The sequence below is a fragment of the Carya illinoinensis genome, chromosome 16 (genome assembly GCF_018687715.1).
Source record: "Carya illinoinensis cultivar Pawnee chromosome 16, C.illinoinensisPawnee_v1, whole genome shotgun sequence".
NCBI classification, from domain to species: Eukaryota; Viridiplantae; Streptophyta; class Magnoliopsida; order Fagales; family Juglandaceae; genus Carya; species Carya illinoinensis.
The window spans coordinates 20375001-20397712 of NC_056767.1; the positions used below are offsets into that span (position 1 = coordinate 20375001).

Here is a 22712-nt window from a genome sequence, read left to right on the forward strand (position 1 = left end):
TCCGGAGTTGAAGCAATTACCCGAGCATCTTCGCTATGCATTCTTGGGTGATAGTGATACCTTTCCAGTGATTGTTGCTACATCACTCACACCCGAAGAAGAGGAAAAGTTGCTGCGTGTATTGAGGGAACATAGAACAGCCTTGGGATGGACTATTTCTGACATAAAAGGAATAAGTCCCTCCATTTGCATGCACAAGATTTTAATGGAGGAGCTTTACAAGCCAACAATTGAGCACCAAAGAAGATTAAATCCAGCAATGAAGGAAGTAGTGAGAGCTGAAATTTTGAAGCTCCTTAATGCTGGAATTATATATGCTATTTCAGATAGTTCATGGGTAAGTCCAGTGCAAGTTGTACCAAAGAAGGGTGGAATGACGGTAGTGAAAAATGACAATAATGAGTTCATTCCTACAAGAACGGTCACGGGATGGCGTGTATGCATGGATTATCGCAAGTTGAATAAAGCAACAAGGAATGATCATTTTCCACTTCCATTCATTGATCAGATGTTGGATCGATTGGCTGGGTACTCCTACTATTGTTTTTTGGATGGTTATTCGGGGTATAATCAGATTGCTATAGCTCCTGAAGATCAAGAGAAGACTACATTCACATGCCCCTATGGGACGTTTGCTTTTAGGAGGATGCCCTTTGGATTGTGCAACGCCCCTGCGACATTTCAACGTTGCATGATGGCTATCTTTTCTGACATGGTGGAAGATATAATGGAAGTATTTATGGATGACTTTTCAGTTTTTGGTACATCTTTTGATCATTGTTTGCATAACTTAGCTCTTGTTTTGCAGAGATGTGAAGATAAGAATCTGGTCCTGAACTGGGAGAAGTGTCATTTCATGGTTCAAGAAGGGATCGTGCTGGGCCATAGAGTGTCATCCAAAGGAATTGAGGTGGATCGAGCCAAAATTGCAACCATAGAGAAACTACCACCTCCAAAGAATGTGAAGGGAGAAGTTTTCTGGGACATGCGGGATTTTATAGAAGATTTATTAAGGATTTCTCTAAACTCACTAAACCTTTATGTAATCTTCTTGAGAAAAATTCTGCATTTGACTTTGATGTTGTTTGTTTGCAGGCCTTTAATGCACTCAAGGAGAAGCTAATTTCAGCACCAATTGTGATTGTGCCTGATTGGAGTCAACCTTTTGAAATTATGTGCGATGCAAGTGACTTTGCAATTGGAGCAGTGTTGGGCCAAAGGCGAGACAAGCTGTTTAGAGCCATCTATTATGCAAGCCGGACATTGAATGAAGCTCAGTTAAATTATACAACAACTGAGAAGGAGATGCTTGCCGTGGTGTTTGCTTGTGACAAATTTCGGTCCTACCTCATTGGGACAAAGGTGATAGTGTTCACTGATCATGCAGCACTTCGCTATTTGTTTGGCAAGAAGGATGCTAAGCCTAGGCTAATTCGTTGGATCCTCCTTCTTCAAGAATTTGATTTGGAGATTCGCGACAAGAAGGGAAGTGAAAATTTAGTGGCTGACCATCTCTCTCGGTTAGAGCAAGAGGAAGAAAGACTAGATTCAGTGGTCCAAGAGGTATTCCCTGATGAGCAGTTGTTTGCATGTGAGATCAAGCTTCCGTGGTATGCTGATATTGTTAATTATCTAGCTTGTAAGGTTTTACCACCTGATCTTACTTACCATCAACGTAAGAAATTTTTGCATGATGTGAATCACTATCTTTGGGATGAGCCTTTGTTGTTCAAAAGATGCCCCGATCAAATCATGAGAAGATGTGTGCCGGAAGAAGAGATGCAAGACATCCTCCATCATTGTCATTCCTTATCATATGGAGGACACTTTGGAGCCACCCGTACAGCAGCTAAAGTACTTCAAAGTGGGTTCTTTTGGCCTTCCATTTTTCGTGATAGTTACACTTTGGTGAAAACTTGTGACCGGTGCCAACGTATGGGAAATATTTCAAGGCGTCATGAGTTACCATTGAAAGGTATCTTAGAAGTTGAGTTGTTTGATGTTTGGGGAATAGATTTTATGGGGCCTTTTCCTCCTTCTTTTGGTTTTGCTTATATCTTGCTAGCAGTTGACTATGTGTCAAAATGGGTGGAAGCAATTGCTACAACAACAAATGATGCAAAGGTAGTGCTCAAATTTCTGCACAAGAACATATTCACAAGATTTGGCACTCCACGAGCTATTATTAGTGATGAAGGGACTCACTTTTGCAACAAGTTATTTGAGAATCTTCTGTCTAAATATGGTGTGAAGCACAAGATAGCACTTGCTTACCATCCTCAAACTAATGGTCAAGCTGAAATTTCAAATAGAGAGATCAAGAACATCCTTGAGAAGACGGTCAAAATCAATAGAAAGGATTGGGCGAAGAAGCTTGATGATGCTTTGTGGGCATACCGTACAGCTTTTAAAACACCTATCGGGATGTCTCCATACCGATTAGTGTTTGGAAAGGCATGTCATCTTCCTGTAGAGTTGGAGCATAGAGCTTATTGGGCTGTGAAAAAGTTTAACTTTGATTTGAAGGCAGCAGGTGAAAAGCGACTTCTTCAATTGAATGAGATGGAAGAGTTCCGGAATGATGCATATGAAAATGCCAAGATCTATAAAGAAAGGACGAAGAAGTGGCATGATAAACAGATTCTTAGGCGAGAGTTTGGTCCAGGACAACAAGTTTTACTCTTCAATTCACGACTCAAACTCTTTCCAGGAAAGTTGAAATCAAGATGGACGGGTCCTTATACAATTCATGAAGTTTTCTCTTTTGGAGCAGTAGATTTGAAGGACAAGACTGGGAATATTTTCAGAGTTAATGGTCAGAGATTGAAGCACTACTATGGAGAGCAAATGGAGAGGAACTATGCATTTATTCCTCTTGGAGATCCTAATTGATGATCATTGAAAAGTCTGGCTGTAGACTTTAAAACAAGCGCTTATGGGAGGCAACCCATAGATCTATCTTTCACTCTTTCATTTATTTTATTATCTTTGTTTATTTAAGTATTAATAAATTGGTTTTTGATGCAAGTTTATTTAGCATGAATAAAGAGCTGGAAAATTTTTAAACCTCGGAGGGTTCACCATGAAACCAGGGAAGTTCCTTTATTTCTTCAATCCTTTTTACTTTTGCATCACAATGAGGACATTGTTTAGTTTAAGTTTGGGGGTGTAAACTCCTATAATTATTTGATCCTCTTGTTTTCTAAGTTTTGGGTTGTTGATGGGTTGTTTGATTCTCTTACCAAGCATGCATTGGAGTAAGATTGAATTCTCTATGACTCTGAAATTTGTGATTGAAGATGGTTTTGAGAAAAATTTTCAAAAATTTCTTTTATGTCAAGTGAAGTTTTGTGGGTACTTTGGTTTAAATCTTTGACCTTGAACACAATTGAGCACATAGTCGTTTTTCTCTTATTCCATTTTGCTTATGAAGAGAAAAAGTTGAATTAATTGAAAGAGGAAGGTTCGATTTTGCTTTGCTCTAGAATCCGTTGATGGGTCCTTGAGGTGAAATCCTAGTCGAGACCAAATATTAGAGAAATGATCTAGGCATTTCTTTGGCATAACCAAAAAGCTTTCCCAGCCGTCCTAAATGTCATGCCATCATTACATGGTGTGTTTCCATAGTCAACCCCCTTGAGCCTTCATGAGCCTTTATTGATTATTTAAACTACATAAACCATGCCCGCTCTAAGCCTGAAAAACAATGAATCTACCGTTGATAGTTTAAGAAAATACTTTGGTGGAGAGTTACATTTAAAAGAGAAAATTGGTTACATGATGAAACGTATTATGTTTGCTCTGTTCGATCAAAGAAAAAGAAGAAGAAGAAAGGAAGTGATATAAAAAAAAAAAAAAAAAAAAAAAAAAAAAAAAAAAAAGAAAAGAAAAGAAAAAGAAGTAGCCAAGCGGAAAGTGAATTACCTCAAATTTTGTTAAGGGAAGTGTTGGTATTACATCAGTAATTACAGCAATAATAATGCCACAAGTATGAGCATATTGCCAAGAAAGAGCTATGATTTGAATCATGTGAGTTTCTCTTTTAATGTTCTTTTCACTAAGTATTTTCCCAGTTTGATTTAATTTCCCATATCCAGTTCTTTCTTAACCCTCACCCTGTGGCCTATCATTACAACCTTAATAAAGACCTTTTGATCTTTGATTTTGGTGTTGACTACATTAGTGGAGAGGATTTCTGAAAATTGGACTTATGGGGTTAAGTTTTAAGAGAATTCTTCTGATTTTGGTTGTTCTACTTTTATCTGAGTTTGCAGGTGGTTTGAGGTTAAATTGACTATATCACACACACACTCAAGGTCTTAGCTTTAGGCTGAAGTAAACGCCTAACTCTTGCTTGACAAATTGCAAAATTTTTGATTGATTTTCTTGCTATCTTTGATGTTAAAAGAGTAAGATACTAGAGATGAAATCTAAATTCATAAAAGCTTGGTGAGTGATGATACTTCTCTTTGGGGTCAAGTTGATATTGCCTAAACTATCATTTGTTTTTCTTTTTGTTTGAGGACAAACAAAGTTGTAAGTTTGGGGGTATTTGATGGCTTGCAAAATTTCATATTGCAGATTTTACAAGTTCGCTCGAGCGGAGGCTTTTGGCCGCTCGAGCGAATTCAGGCAGATTCAAACGCTCGACTGCCGCTCGACAGGGAGCTAGAGCGGGTTGCTGAAAAACGAAGATCGCTCGAGCAGAGACATTGGCCGCTCGAGCGAAATCAGGCAGAGTCGAACGCTCGATGTGCGCTCGATAGGACGCTCGAGCGAAATCAGGCAGAGTCGAACGCTCGACTCGCGCTCGACACCCCGCTCGAGCGAACATCGTATTTTGACGGATTTTAGGTTTTCCGCCGTGGGACCATATAAAAGCCATTTTTCACTCTAGAGCCGCGGGTTTTGACTGGAGAACACTCTTTGGGAGAGCAAAACATAGCTAGAGGGATTCAAATCATTTGTTTTGGAGACGGAATTCCAATTTATTGCACGTACGTTGGATTCATACACGAGCACAGACGGGAGAAAAGCGTTGAATCGTTCCCTTGAGCTTTTGACGACGAGTTGAGGCTGCAAGGAGGATTTTTCAGTGTTTATTTTCTTCTTCCCATCTTCTCAGAACAATTATGGTGAATTCGTTTATGTTGAATTCAATTTCTAGCATGAGCTAAATTTTCTTCTTTCTAGGAAAACGATGTAACCTAATTCCGAACTATGCTTGTTTGTCCATGCTAATTTAATGCAATTCTCTCTTTGTTTATCTGATTTATTCTGAGTTTAATGCTTCTAATTAACTGGCCATTGATTAGATGATTATTAATCTTGTGATTTGCTATCGAAAGAGGGAATCATAGGATAGATCTTGGATATTTCAGCATAGGTAAGTATAGAGATCGAAAGACTTGTATGAACCTGTGTAGTAATTAAATCATTGGTCTTATTGCGTTCTTGATTATTTAATTTGCATACTCTTGTGTGAATTGATAAACTAGAATCACTTCCAATTGACTATCGAAAGAGGCTTTTGGATGAATTAGAGATTTGCTAATAGACAAAAGAGGTTTAAGTTAAATTAGCTGGATGAGAAAAGCATAGTGAAGAATTATGGTGAAATCGATTTTCTAGAAGTTTTCTTCCCTATTGAATTTGATCTTTGAAAGTCAGTTTTATTTTCTTTGCTTATTTCTCTTTGAGTTGATCTAAGTTTATTTGCAACTACAAAAACCTTAGCGATTCCTCTAGATAAAATTGAGATTAGTATAATTTTGGTATTTGGCAAGAGTAAGGTACCAATCCCTGAGGACAATACTCTACTTATTACTTTACTATAAAACTACGATACTGTGCACTTGCAGTTTTGCACCGGTCACCTTGATCACTTAATTTCTTAAGATGAAACAATGATTTACTTTTCCAAATTGGTGAGACAATTTTCGTGACGATTCAAAATAAAGCATATGTCTCAAATTTGCCCCTCGATCGATCCGCTGATCAAATATATATGAGTTTTGCGATGTGGTAAGAAAAGTGTGGCACAAATCCCTAATAGGAAGTTAATTTTATCAGAGCTGCAAAGAAATGGGAGCTGTTGATTCTTAAAGAGACAAGAACCACTTGTAACAGTACTACTGGTTAAAAGATCAAATAATTTCTAGTCATACATGATAGACAATCTGATCAGTAGTACTCTACTGCAAAGCTGCAATGCTTTTTAATCTTTTGTGGGTATGAATTTTTAGATTTTTTTAGGTACATATATTCGTTTAATATTATGGGGTCCTAAAATTTTTGGACCTGAAAAAAACATATGGAAACTTATTTTTCATACTTTTATGAAGCCTTGGGAATTTTACATGGAGTTAGAATTACGTTTTCATATTTTTCAAAAATATGGAGGAAGTTTTTATATTTGTTGGGATTTTTATATATTTTCTCCCAAATAAGTTATTTGAATTTAAGTAATCGAGTTAAATTTTCAAGGGAGGCCAGGGGGACCATGGACAGATCTGGTCTCAACATAGTTCTACCAATGCATACCCAATGTGGGGCAGGGGTGTTACATTGCCATGGTTGAGTCTAACATTTCCTTTAGTGGTTTCGTTGGTTTATTTTACTATTTTGAATTCCAATATCTTGATAAATTGTGTAAATTCCATGGACATAATATTTACCCCTAGCAAATGAAAATAAGTTTAATGAATAAGGATATTAAGCTCTATTGGATTAAAATCGCTGCTTCATAGGAGCGATGAGACTTGATGCCTACACTAATAGTAATGTAATGTGTGTATATATTGTAACTGCACCCCTCTTATCATTTGATCCGATTAGAGATCAAGTTTGATGTATAATCTTAAACATCATCATCACCATCAGCAGCCATTAATATTACAAGAAAGGTGTTAGTATTGTTGTACTTGACTAGATTTACTTTGACAAAAACATCCTTATTGGAGCAGCAGATGCAAATTCGTTGTTCCTTAACGATGAAAATTATTGGAGTCATTTGCAGCTTGTGTGGATATGAGGCAAGTTCCATTAACTTAGATGAAGTTTGGATTGGTCATGGTTGTGGTCATTGACTCTATATGCTTGTAGTTAAAATCTGACTTTCAGTATTCTTATTGCAAGAGGAGCTTCATTTTGTGATAATCAGGCTCTATGATTTTATATGGTGCTCTTGGGTAGGGTGTGAAGACCATCATACAGAATTGTCTTGCAACAATTACATTGAAAGAAGTTAAACATTTGGTGCTCAAATGACCTTGAAAATTCTATTTCCATTAATATATTGCAGATCAGCAGAATTTTTGGAGGTAATTTTCCTACTTAATTATCCCGTCTTTATACATCATAATCGAAATAGAACTATTATCCCATTTCAGACCTTCCTTTCGAATTCAAATACCTTAGTTATTTCTATATGGGTGCCTTTATTATCACACAACACTGTTTTAAATAGTCTCAAGACAACCTATACAGGGACTAACATTAGCAGTTTTAACCCAAAACAAAAAGTAAATCTACCCTAAAGCAAATTATATTCAACAAACGTTTCACCTCTACCTACCCACAAACCTGAATGCAAATTCCAATCAAACTTTCAGGTTTAGCATTGTACTTTCAAATCCCCCACTTATGCCCCACCAGCAACAATCTTTGGTATCCTACCGGAACATGCTAGGGCAGTAAATGTTTCCTTCTCAAGAAATTTGTTAGATTCTAAACAATAATTTTATTACATGATTTCCATTTTTTAATGTGAATAGATTAGGGAGAAAATGGAATACACAGTGGTGTCAGCACTAAATAATATTGATGTATATACTTGATCATGGTCATGCTATATCAATCATATATATTACTTAAACTGGTTGATAACAATATTCTTGACATTATAAACCCCAACCATTTGTTTAGACGTAAGAGTGACAATGATCATGCAGTTTCAAGTACAAGTTGGGTACCATTGAGACTATATTATATATATATGCCTGATATATGTAGTGGTGCTGAGACTTTTGAACCTTTTTTTTGGAGTGCATTTATATCTCAAGAGAACTTGGAAGAATATTGATGATCTAGTTTGACTCCTACCGTATATTGATACAAATGGCAACAATTAATAAGTCATTTTAATCTTCAGCCAAATCAAGACCAAGTCTATTTGAGTTCTACAGAGAGAGTGCGTGTATGTAGTGTGCGTCAATCTGTGTGTTATGTTTATTTAGGGAGTACAAGTGGTTTACCATAAAAGCGGTAGACTTTGGATAAAGATCCCTACCAACAATATGACCAAGGAGCTAACTCGTAAAATGTTGCATCATTTATATTTAGAGTAATGCTAAATATAAAGTGCTTAAAGCATGTAATTTTTTTTTAAAAAAAAAGTGTAACCTACTTTTAAAAAAAAAATGTCTATAACATATTGTAATGTAGAAAATATAGAATTTATGTGTCTATGTATGAGTTACCAGTTTCCTAAATGCATGATGCAAAGTGAGTACTCTTTTCCTGATCACGGTTTCTAAATGATTCAAAGACTCTTCTCAGGCATATTAGTGATCATGAATTTACAGTAATCAAAAAAGGGTAATTATTCATCTTTGTTAAAAACTTAAAAAGTAATGATTGTAAAATGTCTAGCTAGCAATTAATCGAACATTTCAATTTCACTAACTAATTTCTAACACCAACATGTTTTGCATAATATATATATATATATATATTTATATATAATTTTGTCTAATACTTATAAAGGATGCTTAATTATCGCTTCAAAGCCCCCTTAATATAAACTAAAGATTCTTTGCCCAATCCTAACATATAAATGGATCTATATGGAATATAAAAAGTAAAATCATGCATAGGAATCTTTTATACTTCACAACAAAATCATACATATTTAAAAGAAATAAATAAATAAATACATAATTCAGACCTTTTACAATTTTTCCAGGCTAGGAAAAATTATCACAACAAAACCAACAATATCACCACTAGCGGTGGCAGAAACAAACCAATAAAACACAAATCATCCATGCAACAAGAAAATATAAACCATACCAAGAAACAGATGATAACTCAGAAATGTCTGGGACCAAATCTAAGCAACTAATACAACCAACATACCTAAGGTAAAGCAACAATCAAAACCCAACAATCATTGAAAAACAAGGAAGCTCGATCAATTAATGGAAAAAAGTGAGAAAATTAGATAAATACAACCCTTAGAGAAGAACAGATTTCAAATAAAAACCCTAGAAACTCGCTGCATAGACCAAACTAAGAAAATGGATTAATTAATGGAACACAGTGATAAAATCAGATAATTAAATACAAACATCAGGCCAGTAGCATAAATTTAAAAACACTAAAGCCATCATAGACCATTTGAAAAATCTAGCTTTATCCAGTTATCGAGCTGCAATTTTAACTTTCAGAATGGAAAGTGACCATCTATTTAAAATTAGTTCCCAATTTCTTTTATTTGTTCAATTTAGATATAAAATAAATGCACAATACTAGGATAGAAAATAAGCACATCTGATTTATAAATTGAAGTGAATGTGGTGTGTTCATGAGAAGCAGAGAAGGAGAAGGGCCTTACCAGTGATCGGCAACTCAGAACTCCAAGAACTCCCACAACACACGCAATACTAGACCCACAAAATATCTACAGTGGAGAGAGAGAGAGAGGGTCTACTGTGAAGGCCCTAGGGTTAGAAGGTAGAATGAGGAGAGAGAGAGAGAGAGAGAGAGATACGAAGACGAGAGAGGAAAAGGCTGATCGAGTCTGGTTCAACTTCCGTGGGAGGAAAATGGGGTGGGGGTGGTGTGGCAAAAATGGAGATATTGTTCGGCTGAAATGGGTGGAGTAATGGTGCTTGTGCAATTTTGGAGAAGGGAGGAAAAGAGAAGTGGAGAAGGAAATGAGGGCGAAAGAAATCCGAGGGGGGAGGGACGGGGCAGGACTGGGCGAAAAGTAAATTCACACACAAAGATTAATGTAAAGTGACGTAGTTTAGAGCATTGGGAAAAGCTTTTGTATTTTGCCCGTGATTTCATAATTGTTGCAATAGTTTTTATTAATGACCTAGCTAGTAATTGGTTATATCTTATTTCACTTTTTGCAGGGATTTTTTAATCGCCGCAAAAAGATATTTTTCCTAACGATATTATTTCTGGTGATTATGAAATCACCGAAATAGACTAGATTTCTTGTACTGAGGCCTAAAACTATAGGTTTCCACTACCCCTTTTGTGTTTATTTATTTATTTATTTTAATAGACCACATGGCATCATATAGGATGCCAAGTGAAGAGGGCTGTCTGAGTGGTAAGTTTCAAATAGCTAAGTAACATTATTCATTTTAGAATCTATTTAGAACTTAATCTGTTCTGGTCAGTTATTACCCGATGCCCAAATGTTTGCCCAAACTACCCAAATATACAACAACCATATCATTTTACCCACATATATATATACACAAAACGTATCATTTTACCAACATTATAATAAAATAATTTTATAATTTGACAAGCAACATCAAGCCATTCGCCAACAAGATAATCAATTATGGGTATGTATTACTTTAGTTACTAAAGTTTAGTGTGTCCATGATCATAATTACGCAATATATTTAAAATATAATAACTAGGAAATTAGGGTATTCATATATAATTAGTAACAAATTAACCCCCTTGAAATCCTTCAATAACAGTATAGAAAAATATTCCCGACAACACATGATGATCTAATTGTTATGGATATATATGTATATATTTATATGTATATATATACGTACATGTATATGTAAACATGCAAGTACGGTATGCCACAAACAGTGATGACACACCAACAAATTTCAACATGGAAAACACTGCTATGCCGTCTCCCCATGCCTCCTCAAAGTGACTGTTGGTCACAATTTTTTTACTTTTTATTTTTTACTTAGTGATTTGAAGTGTTTCGATGTATTTTTTTATTTTTTAAAATATTTAAATATATTAAAAGTGTGAAAATAAAAATAAATAAATAAATAAGTGAATGCTGTCAAAATGAGCAATGCACTCTAAGAGATTACTTATACCCACAACTTCTCTCTCCCCTTTTTTTTTTTTTTAAAAAAAAAATCTACAAAGAGATTAGTTATTGTGATCCGTGAAAGTTAAAATCTACGATCTCATCCTCGACTTTGTTACTACAAGTCAATTGATTGATAAGTTTGTTCTTCTACCAATAGTTGCGTTTCAAAGAATTTGAAGACCTAATATTAAGTTTCATATCAAATAATTAACGAAAATCACGATCAAAATATATTTGGAAAATATTGCCTTGCTGATTTAAAATTAGAAACTTAGAAATTATGACCGAATGTTCCCGACAAAGAGAAGATAAGTCCAATAACATGTCAAGGCGCCCAATATGATGACAAGAACGTAGATCAAAAGTATTCATGAGTTTTCTATCCTACATGTTCCACGCCAAACTCCTGGCCGGTGAGTGTTGCTTTCAAAACTGAAAAAAATATTGAATATTCGATCGGCCCATTATGTGTTTCCACCATCTCAGACAAATTGGAATGTAAAATGGTAAACCTTTTTCTTTTTTTACTAAACCAATAGAAATTATAGAATAGCAAAAGTAAACACCTAACCAAAAATCCTTGACTATGACTTCATTGTCATACCTTATCTGTACGTGGAAAGAACATTCTTCGAGCCTAGCTTGATTCTCTAAAAGATGTAGACTATCAAGTTATTTACATATGACATATCGGTTAAGGGTGCATATATTCAGAAAATATGGATAGCACAGATCTAAAGTCAAGAATTTATTTATATATATATATATATGGGAAATACTAAAGCCACATATGGTGATCACCGATGGTGGCCACCAATTCCTGTTTCTTTTCTTTTTTTAATTTTTTTACTTAATTGTTAAGTAAATATTTTTTTAATGAATTTCTACTTTTTTTAATTTTTAATAGATTTAAAAATTAGTTCTTTTTAAACAAGATAAATGATAAAAATTGAATTGCCTTTTCGGTAGACGGCGAGTAGCGCAGCTCCGCTCCCTATAAATATATATAGGGTGTTTTAATAAACACATACCACAAGATTTAAAGTATACAACGGGCCAACTTATTCAACTAGTCACAATTATAAGAGCATTCACATTGGCTTCCTCATAAAATTTCCTATAATTTAGCTAAAAATGATATTAATTAAAAGTTTTCAAAAATCTCCTACATCTCATTTCCTGTACTTTCTCTATTCTATTAAAATAATATTTATCTATTATTTCTTCATTACTTTTTTCTCACTTTTATTTACAAACTGAACTACTCAATATTTTTTTGTTATGCTTTAAACTATTACTCTAGTAAATATTTTTTCTTTATTACGATGACGTTGCCTACAATCTTACGTTGGCTCCAATGGATGGGAATGTAGGGAGCGTGGGTTTGGGATGGGGACAACTTCTACATGAGCAGTTTGTGAGAAAAGAAGAGCGAGATGTAGGGTTGGCAAAGAGGGATGGGAATGATGGCAATAACAACATTGCCCACAAACTCACAGTGACTTTGAATGGAATGCAGGGGATAGAAGTTGGGGGTGAGAAGGCTTGCTCCAACCGCAGGAATGCAGCAAATTAATTGAAAACATAGCATAGTGTTAGAACAAAGCAGGCATCCCATACATGCTACGTATAGCAACATGCAACCCATGTGCAACCTGCAGCTGTTGCAAATAACTCCAAGCAACACGCACAACAGCATGCAACGGCAATACAGCAAACACAGCAGCATCAGGAGCAGCAGCACTCAACGACAGATAGTACAAGTCACATGCAACGTACACAGCAGCAGCACGAGCCTCTTAGATTACTTTGTACAAATCATCCTTTGTAACACCCAAACATTTCTTAGCTATAAAGTTGTTCTAGCACTAGAGAATATTCTATTTTACCTTTGTATATATATATTGAGAGGCTTTGCCTCAGAGCATGTAAGGGCAGAATACGTGAAAGAATTAAAAACAGAGGAGTTATTCTTTCAACATGGTATCAGAGCATACCTAAGGACTCATCGTCCAACTCTTCTTCATTATGACTGATTCCTCCGCCACCCACTCCTCTTCCTCCACTCCCATTTCCCTTCCTTCCTTACCTTCACCTAACCTCTCTCACATTCTTTCAGTGAAGCTTACGCCTGAAAACTTCCTACTATGGAAAGTCCAACTTGTACCTTATTTTCGAGGCCAACGCCTTTTTAAATATGTTGATGGCTCTTGTCCAGCCCCACCGCATCAACTACCCGATGCCTCATCAAACCCAGAATATGAAACATGGTTTCAACAAGACCAGCTGGTCATGTCAGCTTTGATATCCTCTCTTTCCGAATCCATCATTCCTCAAGTTGTTGGTTGTGCTTTTGCCCGTGAGGTTTGGCTATCCGTAGAATCTGCTTATGCCTCTTCCTCCCAAGCCCGTCTCATTCAAACTCAACTTCAGCTTGCTTCCCTTAAGAAAGGTTCTGATTCAATATCAACCTATTTTCAAAAAGCCAAATCTCTCGCTGACACTATGGCAGCTGCTGGACACCCTTTACCTTCCCCTGATTTTATACCTTACCTTTTAGCTGGGCTTGGACCAGACTACGATGCCTTAGTCTCATCTGTATCAGCTCGAGTTGACCCTATTTCTACAGAGTCACTCCTGAGTCTGCTTCTAGCTCACGAAGCTAGACTACAACATCACGCTGCCAATATTTCACTCTTCTCATATGAAATATCAGCTAATTTTACCACTCGCTCCCCTACCTTCAATCGAGGTCGTGGCCGTAGTCGTCAAAACTATGGTCGAAATCGTGGAGCTCGTTCAGGCAACCGTGGCTGAGGTCCTTCTAGTTTCACAGGTGCACAGTCTACTGGTTCCTCTACAACTGATTCTAAACTAATTTGCCAAGTGTGTAACAGGATTGGTCACACGGCTCTTACGTGTGTCTATCGATTCAACCAAGCCTACACATCTGTAGCTCCAGCCTCAGCTTAATACAACTCATCTAACTGCACTTCAAACGATGCTTGGTACCCCGATACAGCAGCAACAAATCACATTACGAGCGACGTTGCTAACTTGAACCTTCAGTCTGCAGAATACCATGGTTTTGACCAACTTCATGTCGGTGATGGCTCCTCCCAACCAATCTCGCACTCTGGTTCAGCTCTCTTTCCTTCCTCTTCATCTCATTTCCTTTTAAACAAGATGCTTTGTGTTCGTTCTTTTACCAAAAATCTTATCTCTGTACGACAGTTTTGTTCAGACAATAACGTATTTTTTCAATTTTTCTCTAACCATTTTTGTGTAAAGGACTGCAACACGGGAACCCTATTGCTCCAAGGGACAACAGCACCTAGCGGCCTTTATACCTTTGCATCACAGCTTCCTCAAGCTAACTCCAGCACTCTCTCTTCCATTCCACTTTGGCACTCACGTCTTGGCCACCCCTCCCTCAAGATTGTTCGCTCCATACTCTGCAACAATGACCTTCCTTTTGCTGAAATATCTTAAACAAATTTTTGTGATGCATGTGCTATGGCAAAACATCACCGCCTACCAGCTACTACCAGAACCACTAAGTCTGTTGAACCATTTAATCTTGTTTTTAGTGACTTATGGGGACCTTCCCCCCATGTTTCAGTTGAGGGTTTTCGGTTTTACATATCATTTGTAGATGATTATTCTAGACATACATGGTTGTTTCCAATGCAACACAAGTCTCAAGCGTTATCCATTTTTACAAAATTTAAGGCTTATGTTGAATTACAATTCAATACCAAGATTAAACAACTTCAAACATTCTGGGGAGGAGAATTTTGATCTTTTTCTGAAATACTCTCTAAATCTGGAATAATTCACCGTGTTTCATGTCCTCATGCCCATACACAAAATGGTATAGTGGAACGAAAGCATAGGCACATTGTAGACTCGGGACTAGCTTTACTAGCTCACGCCTCTGTTCCATTAACCTTTTGGCCCTATGCTTTCCAACATGCCATACGCTTAATAAACATGCTTCCATCCCCTTCTCTTAACAACTTATCTCCTTTTTTTCTTCTCTACAAAACTGACCCTGACTTTACATCTCTACGAGTATTTGGATCGGCTTGTTGGCCTCTAACTCGCCCATTTAATTCTCATAAATTTGACTATAGGGCCTTACAGTGTGTTTATTTTGGCTTAAGTCCGGCTCATCGAGGATCCATTTGCTATCACATTCCATCAAAGCATGTTTACATATCAAAGGATATAAAACATGATGAGGACAATTTTCCCTTTGCATACATCTCCAAGCTCAACTTACGGTCTGAACCCAAATACGTATCTCTTCCTCTATTTCACTCTGCTCCAGATCAATCTCAGCAAGTTCAGTCCATTCCAGGACCAGTTCCTACTTCATCTTCTCCACCAATTCTTCCTCCATCACAGACCATGCAACCAGGTATTCTGCAGCAAACTCATTCGGTAGTCACTCGCTCGCAAAGTGGTTCATCACATCCTAGACAGTTTACCGATGGTACCATTCATTGGCCACCTCCACGTGCTCACATATCTCTTGCTTCCAACATTCCCGAAACTCCCACTTGTTACTCTATTGCCCAGAAATATTTAGAATGGAGAGAAGCCATGACAAATGAATTTAACGCACTCTTACAAAATGATACATGGACTCTTGTGCCTACTTCTGAAGCTGTTAACATTATCTCATGAAAATGGGTTTACAGAACTAAGCGTCTTGCAGACGGCAACATCGAACGACGGAAAGCAAGGTTGGTCGCTAAGGGATTTCTTCAACAACCAGGTCTTGACTATGATGAGACCTTCAGTCCTGTCATAAAAGCAACAACAATTCGATTTGTTCTAGCCCTTGCCGTGAACAAAGGGTGGTCTGTTCAACAATTCTTCATGGCCCCCTGTCCGAAACAGTTTTCATGTCGCAACCTCACGGTTTCATCCACCCTCAGTACCCCACTCATGTGTGCAAGCTACGCAAGGCTATTTACAGGCTTAAGCAGTCACCAAGGGCCTGGTACTCTCGATTGAGTGAGAAACTGGTTGATCTCGGTTTTACAATATCCACTGCCGACTCCGCTTTATTTGTTTACATAGATGGAACTGCTGTCATTTATATTCTAGTCTATGTAGATGATTTAATAATCACAAGTTCAAGCACGGCACTCATCACTACGTTTCTTCAAGCATTACGTTTGGAATTTCCCATCAAAGACCTTGGCAAAATACATTTTTTTTCTGGGCATTGAAGCAAATTACACAAGTGATGGACTCCTTCTCACGCAAAGCAAATACATTGCAGACCTGTTACATCGAACCAACATGGCCTCTGCTAAGCCTGTTAAAACACCAATTTCAACATCTGAGAAGCTTAGTCTTCATGCTGGAAATTTGTTTGAAGATCCCACATTACACCGGAGCACCGTTGGTTCTCTCTAGTACCTATCCTTCACAAGGCCGGATTTAGCTTTTGCTGTAGGCAAGGTATGCCAGTACATGCACGCTCCAAGGGTTCCTCACTGGCAGGCAGTAAAAAGGATACCTAGATACTTAAAGCATACCTCTCAACTTGGCCTACTTTTAAGCAAATCTGCCTCCATGAACATAGCTGCATTCTCAGATGCAGATTGGGCAGGGTGCCCTGATGACAGGAAATCAACCAGTGCTTATTGCATTTTCTCTGGTGCTAATCTCATCTCATGGTCCTCTAAAAAGCAACCCACAGTAGCCCGGTCCTCCACAGAAGCAGAATTTAAAGCCGTAGCCAACACCACTGCAGAAATAATATGGGTGCAACACTTATGCCGTGATGTTGGAGTAAACCTTCCAACTGCTCCAACCTTATTTTGTGATAACTTGGGAACAACGTATCTATCTTCTAACCCTGTTTTTCATGCTCGAACAAAGCATGTGGAAATAGACTTCCACTTCATGCGAAACAGAGTTCTCAATAAGTCACTTTCTGTGGCTTTTATTTCAGGAAAAGAGCAACTTGCAGATGCCTTAGCCAAACCGCTGTCTGCTGCAAGGTTTCAGTCGCTGTGTTCAAGTCTTCACTTATGTTTACTGCCGCTCAACTTGAAGGGGGCTGTTAGAACAAAGCAGGCATCCCATAAATGCTACGTACAGCAACATGCAACCCATGCACAACCTGCAGCTGTTGCAAATAACTCCAAGCAACATGCACAGTAGCATGCAACGACAATACAGCAAACACAGCAGCATCAGGAGCAGCAGCACTCAACGACAGATAGTACAAGTCACATGCAACGTACGCAGCAGCAGTATGAGCCTCTCAGATTACTTTGTACAAATCATCATTTGTAACAACCAAACATTTCTTAGCTGTAAAGCTGTTCTAGCACTAGAGAATATTCTGTTTAGCACTAGAGAATATTCTGTTTTACGTTTGTATATATATTGAGAGGCTTTGCCTCAGAGCATGTAAGGGCAGAATACGTGAAAGAATTAAAAACAGAGGAGTTATTCTTTCAACACATAGCATCACGTAAGTTAGTTTGTGAGATCCATTTGTGTCTCTAATAACTCTCGTACGCAGTGGCAGAACCACATTGTCCTCATGGCCCCCCCAAAACATTGTGAAAACATAAATTACTCTTTTATATTTTATACATAATTCTATAAATATAGAAAATGGCCCTCCCAAAAAATTTTATAATTTCCATATGGTCTTTAAAATTTTTTAAAATTTTGATCGATATACCTAGAATCTCTCTCCAATTTTTTATATAGTCCCAAATTTTTGTTTCATTTCTATATATTATCTATTTTCAAGTATGCGAGTTCTCCAAAATTAAAATTAAAACTAAGTTTAAGAGAAATAATAAACTATTAATATGGATCTCAAAGTTTTTTGTTATATAATATTGGGTTTTCTTAATATGGAATATATAGTGAAAATAGAAGAAAGATTATTTAAGTCAATGATATATAAGAAAAATAGTTTATAGTTATATTTTTACGATTTTTCGATCTCTTTTTAATTTATATAAGAGAAATGATATTTACAATTTTAGAATGTGCAAATCTCACACACTTCCTTTGAAAAAACTAAGAAAATCTGGGACTTACATGAAAAAAATTATTTTTCAATAGTGGCCTCAATTTTTTTTCTAAATGAAATGTGTAAAATTTGCATATCCTAAAATTGTATATAGCATTATTCTTTATATAAATGTGTCACAGAATTAAAAAGTACTAGTTGGCCTCCCTAGATACATTTGCTGGTTCCGCTGTTGCTCATACGTAAATATCTATGCCTTTTCCAATGACTTAATTTTCTCCTCACATTTTTATATGTACTAGGTGGGAGTAACGTGCAAAGCACGTTTATCTAATTTTATGAAATGATTATTTGTAAAAAATAATATATATTTTATAATAATTATTGATGTCACTTAATAATTTAAGGCATATTAGAGAAAATAAAAAAATTAGTTCAAAGTGTCATATAATCCAATACATGTTTATAACGTCTATAATTTTAGCAAAGATGTATACGAAAAATTTAATAAAAGTCTAACACAAATGGTAGTTCAAAATATGTGTCGTTTGATGTTTGTATTATAATTCATCAATTTATGTCATCCTGTAGACAATCAATAGAGACAACATTGAAATTCTTATTTTGCTGTTGGTTGAGTCGATCAAGGACCACATAAAGTTAAAACATAATCTTTTTATAAAATTTGTGGCATAATATTTTCTATATATAGCATATATATAAATCATAAAATATATTTTGAAATTGTTGGCCGAATTTACTTTCTTGATTAGCTCAAGGATCACGGCCTTTGTCACTTGCCTATCATAACAAGCCCATTTATGGAATATGACTTAGCGAAAGCTACGTCCTACTACCATGGGAAAAAAAAACACTTTGATTAAACACACTTGTATTATATATTATATGAGATTTTTAAATTTGGAATACTCAATAATCTGAGTTAATGAAACATATAATACACGTATATTATACTTAGGGATTCACGTCTTAGGCACCTAATACACGTGTATATGTTAAGGAGAAAGAGAAAAATATAATAACTAATCTTTAATTACTTATTATTATATAAACTATTAAGTATTATAATTATTGAGATTAATAAATCATATAACAACATTGAATGTTATCTCTCTCAACATTTATGTCTTCATTTTATGTGTCAAACTGTTAAAACAAACGGTGTTAACTTTAACGGAAAAACAAGAAAAACCGTTAAAACAAGATTTTCCGTTTTATACACACTTTTTATATATAGAAGATATGGAAAAACATATTGAGATCAGTTATTGCTATTAACTAGCTATTACTTTCATACTAGGGGAAAAAATACACGAAAGAGAAAAACAAAAACAAAGAAACTAACGGGCAATATTGAAACGATCGAACAGAGTAAACAAAATGATCTCATGAATGTAAATTAATTATACGTGAAAGTGATATTCTTTTCTTTTTGCTGCAGTTAATCAGCTCTCATCATCCAGTACTTGCAGTATATCAACTGTTATATGGGAAAAGAAAAATATTTTCAGAATGAGTTTTTGACCAACAATGTTGCGTGGTGATCGACTTGCTTGACGTTTTAAACTCGATTTGATCCAGAAGGGGCGGTGAGAATTGATAAGGTTCAATGGACCCCAGTAAAAGATGGCCCGTGGTTTCGATCTCCAAAATAAGTGGTTTATCTCGGAACAAACGTAAGTACGTACAGTACAGATTGAACAAAATAATCCAAAAAAAAAAAAGTAAGAAATTAAGAACCAAACAGAAAGAAAATTAATGGGATAAGATCATGAGAAATAAGTGCATACAGGTTCATGGAAATAATAACGAACAATTATTTTATAAATTTGACGAGAACCATGCAGGCCCGGGTACGTGTCTATATATCCGTTCAACAAAAGAGAATCAATATGTCATTTTCTTATTAATGCTACGACGTTGCTCATGTTTGTTATCGCATCGGATTGAGATGACAATTTTGCACGCACAATATTATCTATGAAACCTGGAGCTTTTGATCCAATTTTGCACGCACAATATTATCTATCAAACATGCCGACAATGCCGACAATGAGTGGGAAACCTGTGAGTCTAAAATCCAATTTTTCTTCTATGCATGTATTCCCAATGTTGCATTAATGAGCCATTCCATCATAAAATTAGATCGACGCGGTGTGCCTTCTTGATCTTGATGCGTGTACTCAAGCTAATTAAGAATATTTCATCACCGCTATAGGCAAACGTCTATGACCAATTAAGAATTGCTAGCTTCTTGGGACAGCGACATTATAAGTCATGACCAAAACATTTGATTCCGAAAGCCAAAGAAAGAAACTTGTATTTACATTGGCTGATAGTAATAACGTATAGAGGATTATAAACTTATTTCAAACCCCTAATCACCGTCTGAAAAGACCAGCGCTACCGGGATTTTAGTTTTAAAGTTTTTTTAATTTAATGATTAAGAAAGTAGTGATTTTAAATACATTTTTTCTGACTAGGTACAGTTGATGTCACCAAAAGGGCAGAAAGATGCGAAAGAAAGAGATGAATATTCCGAAGAAAATTCCAAAACTGACAACATTAATTGGTCTTCGAGGACGTACTCCGCGGGATTAATCTCATGATTATAAAACCTGGGCCTTGGGCTTAATTGGTAGCTGCTTCAACTAAGTACGCCCTTTTTCTTCTTCAAGATCTAGAGAGAGAGATAGAGATGGTGGGGAGATTGGTGCTTTGGACCATTTTGTCGTTGTTGTCAATTAATTCATTAGCAGAAGCAGAAGCAGCAGCGAAATTAGCAAAAAATTCATCATGTAAAGATCGTTGTGGGGGTGTTCATATTCCATACCCTTTTGGAATGGGAGCTGGTCATTGCTACGTTGACAATTGGTTTGAAATAGTTTGTAAAAAGGACAGTAGCACTCTCGGCATTCCCAAACCTTTCTTGAAGAGGTTCAACCAGGAAGTACTGGCGATTTCAATACCAGAGAGCACCGTTCGCGTTAGCCATCGCATAACTGCAAGCTGTAGTACTACACCAGTGAACGAGTACAATATGGAGTTTGAAAATAGTCCATTCGCCTTCTCGGAGAGCAACAACACGTTCGTTGTCATGGGTTGCAACAACTCTGCGTCAATGTGGTCGCTAGATGGGCGCATTATATTTGGTGGGTGCAAGTCTCCTTGTGGCAGAGGTAGATTCATACATGGAAATCGTAGCAATGGCACCTCTAATTGCTGCGAAACTGAAATTCCTTATCATCTCAATGCATTCATCACAACTATAGAGCCCAAAGTTTCCCACAATATTGTTAATGGAGAATGCAACTATGCATTCTTGGTTGACAAATATTGGTTCCAGAAATATTTTACTGTGCCAACCCCTAATATATCAGTTCCAGTGGTATTGAAATGGGGAATTCATCCCACTTCATACTCTTCGAAATTGCATGGTCCAACCAGCAAGCAGTATCAATGTCATCGCAATGATCCTACTTTATTGGGTGATCACAACTTCACAATATCCACTTATACATGTGCATGTGCTCATGGCTACAAAGGAAATCCCTATCTTCCACAAGGATGTCAAGGTATTTATACCTCTCTTAATCTCTTTATCCCATGCATTTAATTCTTCTTTCTTGAATATAACTCCGTGAATGTAAGTTTGAAACAATATTGAACACAGCACGTACATATTATTGGTTCACGCCGTCCTTACATTATTAACTTTTTTTGTTGCAGACACGGTGGATTAGTTCTACGAAAAAGGATATCGTCGAAATAATTAATTAGATGTTCGATATGCATGCATGGGTAGAAACAAAAAATGAATTTTGATGATATATATCATGTATATAAGTTTGTGTTTGGGGTGTATATATTTATAGCCATTTGATTATAATTCCTTTATCAATTCCCTCATGAACGTTCATTTAAGTAATATCCTTACAAAAAAGGGTGGTCTTCTGATCCTTGATCTGTCGTTGATAATCTCTTTAATATTAAGTGATGAACAGAAAGTGTAGTACATGAGCCTCATATATATAAGAACTTAAATTATGTGATTTGACAGCTAGCTAGTCGGCCAATATTACATGTAATTCAAAATTACAAAAATCAAATCAACACAATTCATGACCATTTTAGAATTTCTATATTTTATTAATTAATTAAAGAGCCTAAATGTCTTAACGAAGTGCATGATATGAAGCACACAAGCAGCTTTCTTTTTATCCTAGGAGTGATTTCTTAGTTAATTAATTGTGAGAAAGAAATAGCTAGCTATCAAATTATCAAACTAACAACATGGATAATATATTATTTATATAATATTTATATAAATAATCATATTATAGAGAAAAATTATACTCATCATCCCCATAAACCATATACCATACATATTTTTTTTATTTTTTTCTCCTACCAAATATATGGTATATGGATGATGAGTAGAAAAACTCAATTAATTTAGGAAGAATAAAGCCAAAAATTTTAAAAATTAAAAAACAAAAAAAGTGTACTGTGCATGATGATGAGTACTAGTAAAGCTTTATATATATATATATATATTTATATATATACACAGTAAAG

General features: G+C 36.0%; 1 protein-coding gene and 1 long non-coding RNA gene across 3 annotated transcripts in view; one reads left to right on the top strand and one right to left on the bottom strand.

The window, feature by feature from the left end:
- The window catches only part of LOC122298640, a 47606-nt gene extending 37849 nt beyond the window's left edge, over positions 1 to 9757 (bottom strand). For both annotated transcript variants that reach the window (XR_006239487.1, XR_006239486.1), the window contains exon 1: positions 9617 to 9757. This is a non-coding gene — a long non-coding RNA (uncharacterized LOC122298640). The remainder of the gene's footprint in view (positions 1 to 9616) is intronic.
- An 11034-nt stretch (positions 9758 to 20791) lies between these two features.
- Positions 20792 to 21877, top strand: LOC122298890 (wall-associated receptor kinase-like 10). The gene is made up of 2 exons (XM_043108732.1): positions 20792 to 21709; positions 21864 to 21877. The coding sequence occupies exons 1-2, from the start codon at positions 20833 to 20835 to the stop codon at positions 21875 to 21877; spliced, it is 891 nt and encodes a 296-aa protein (XP_042964666.1). The 5' UTR covers positions 20792 to 20832.
- Positions 21878 to 22712: the final 835 nt, after the last annotated feature.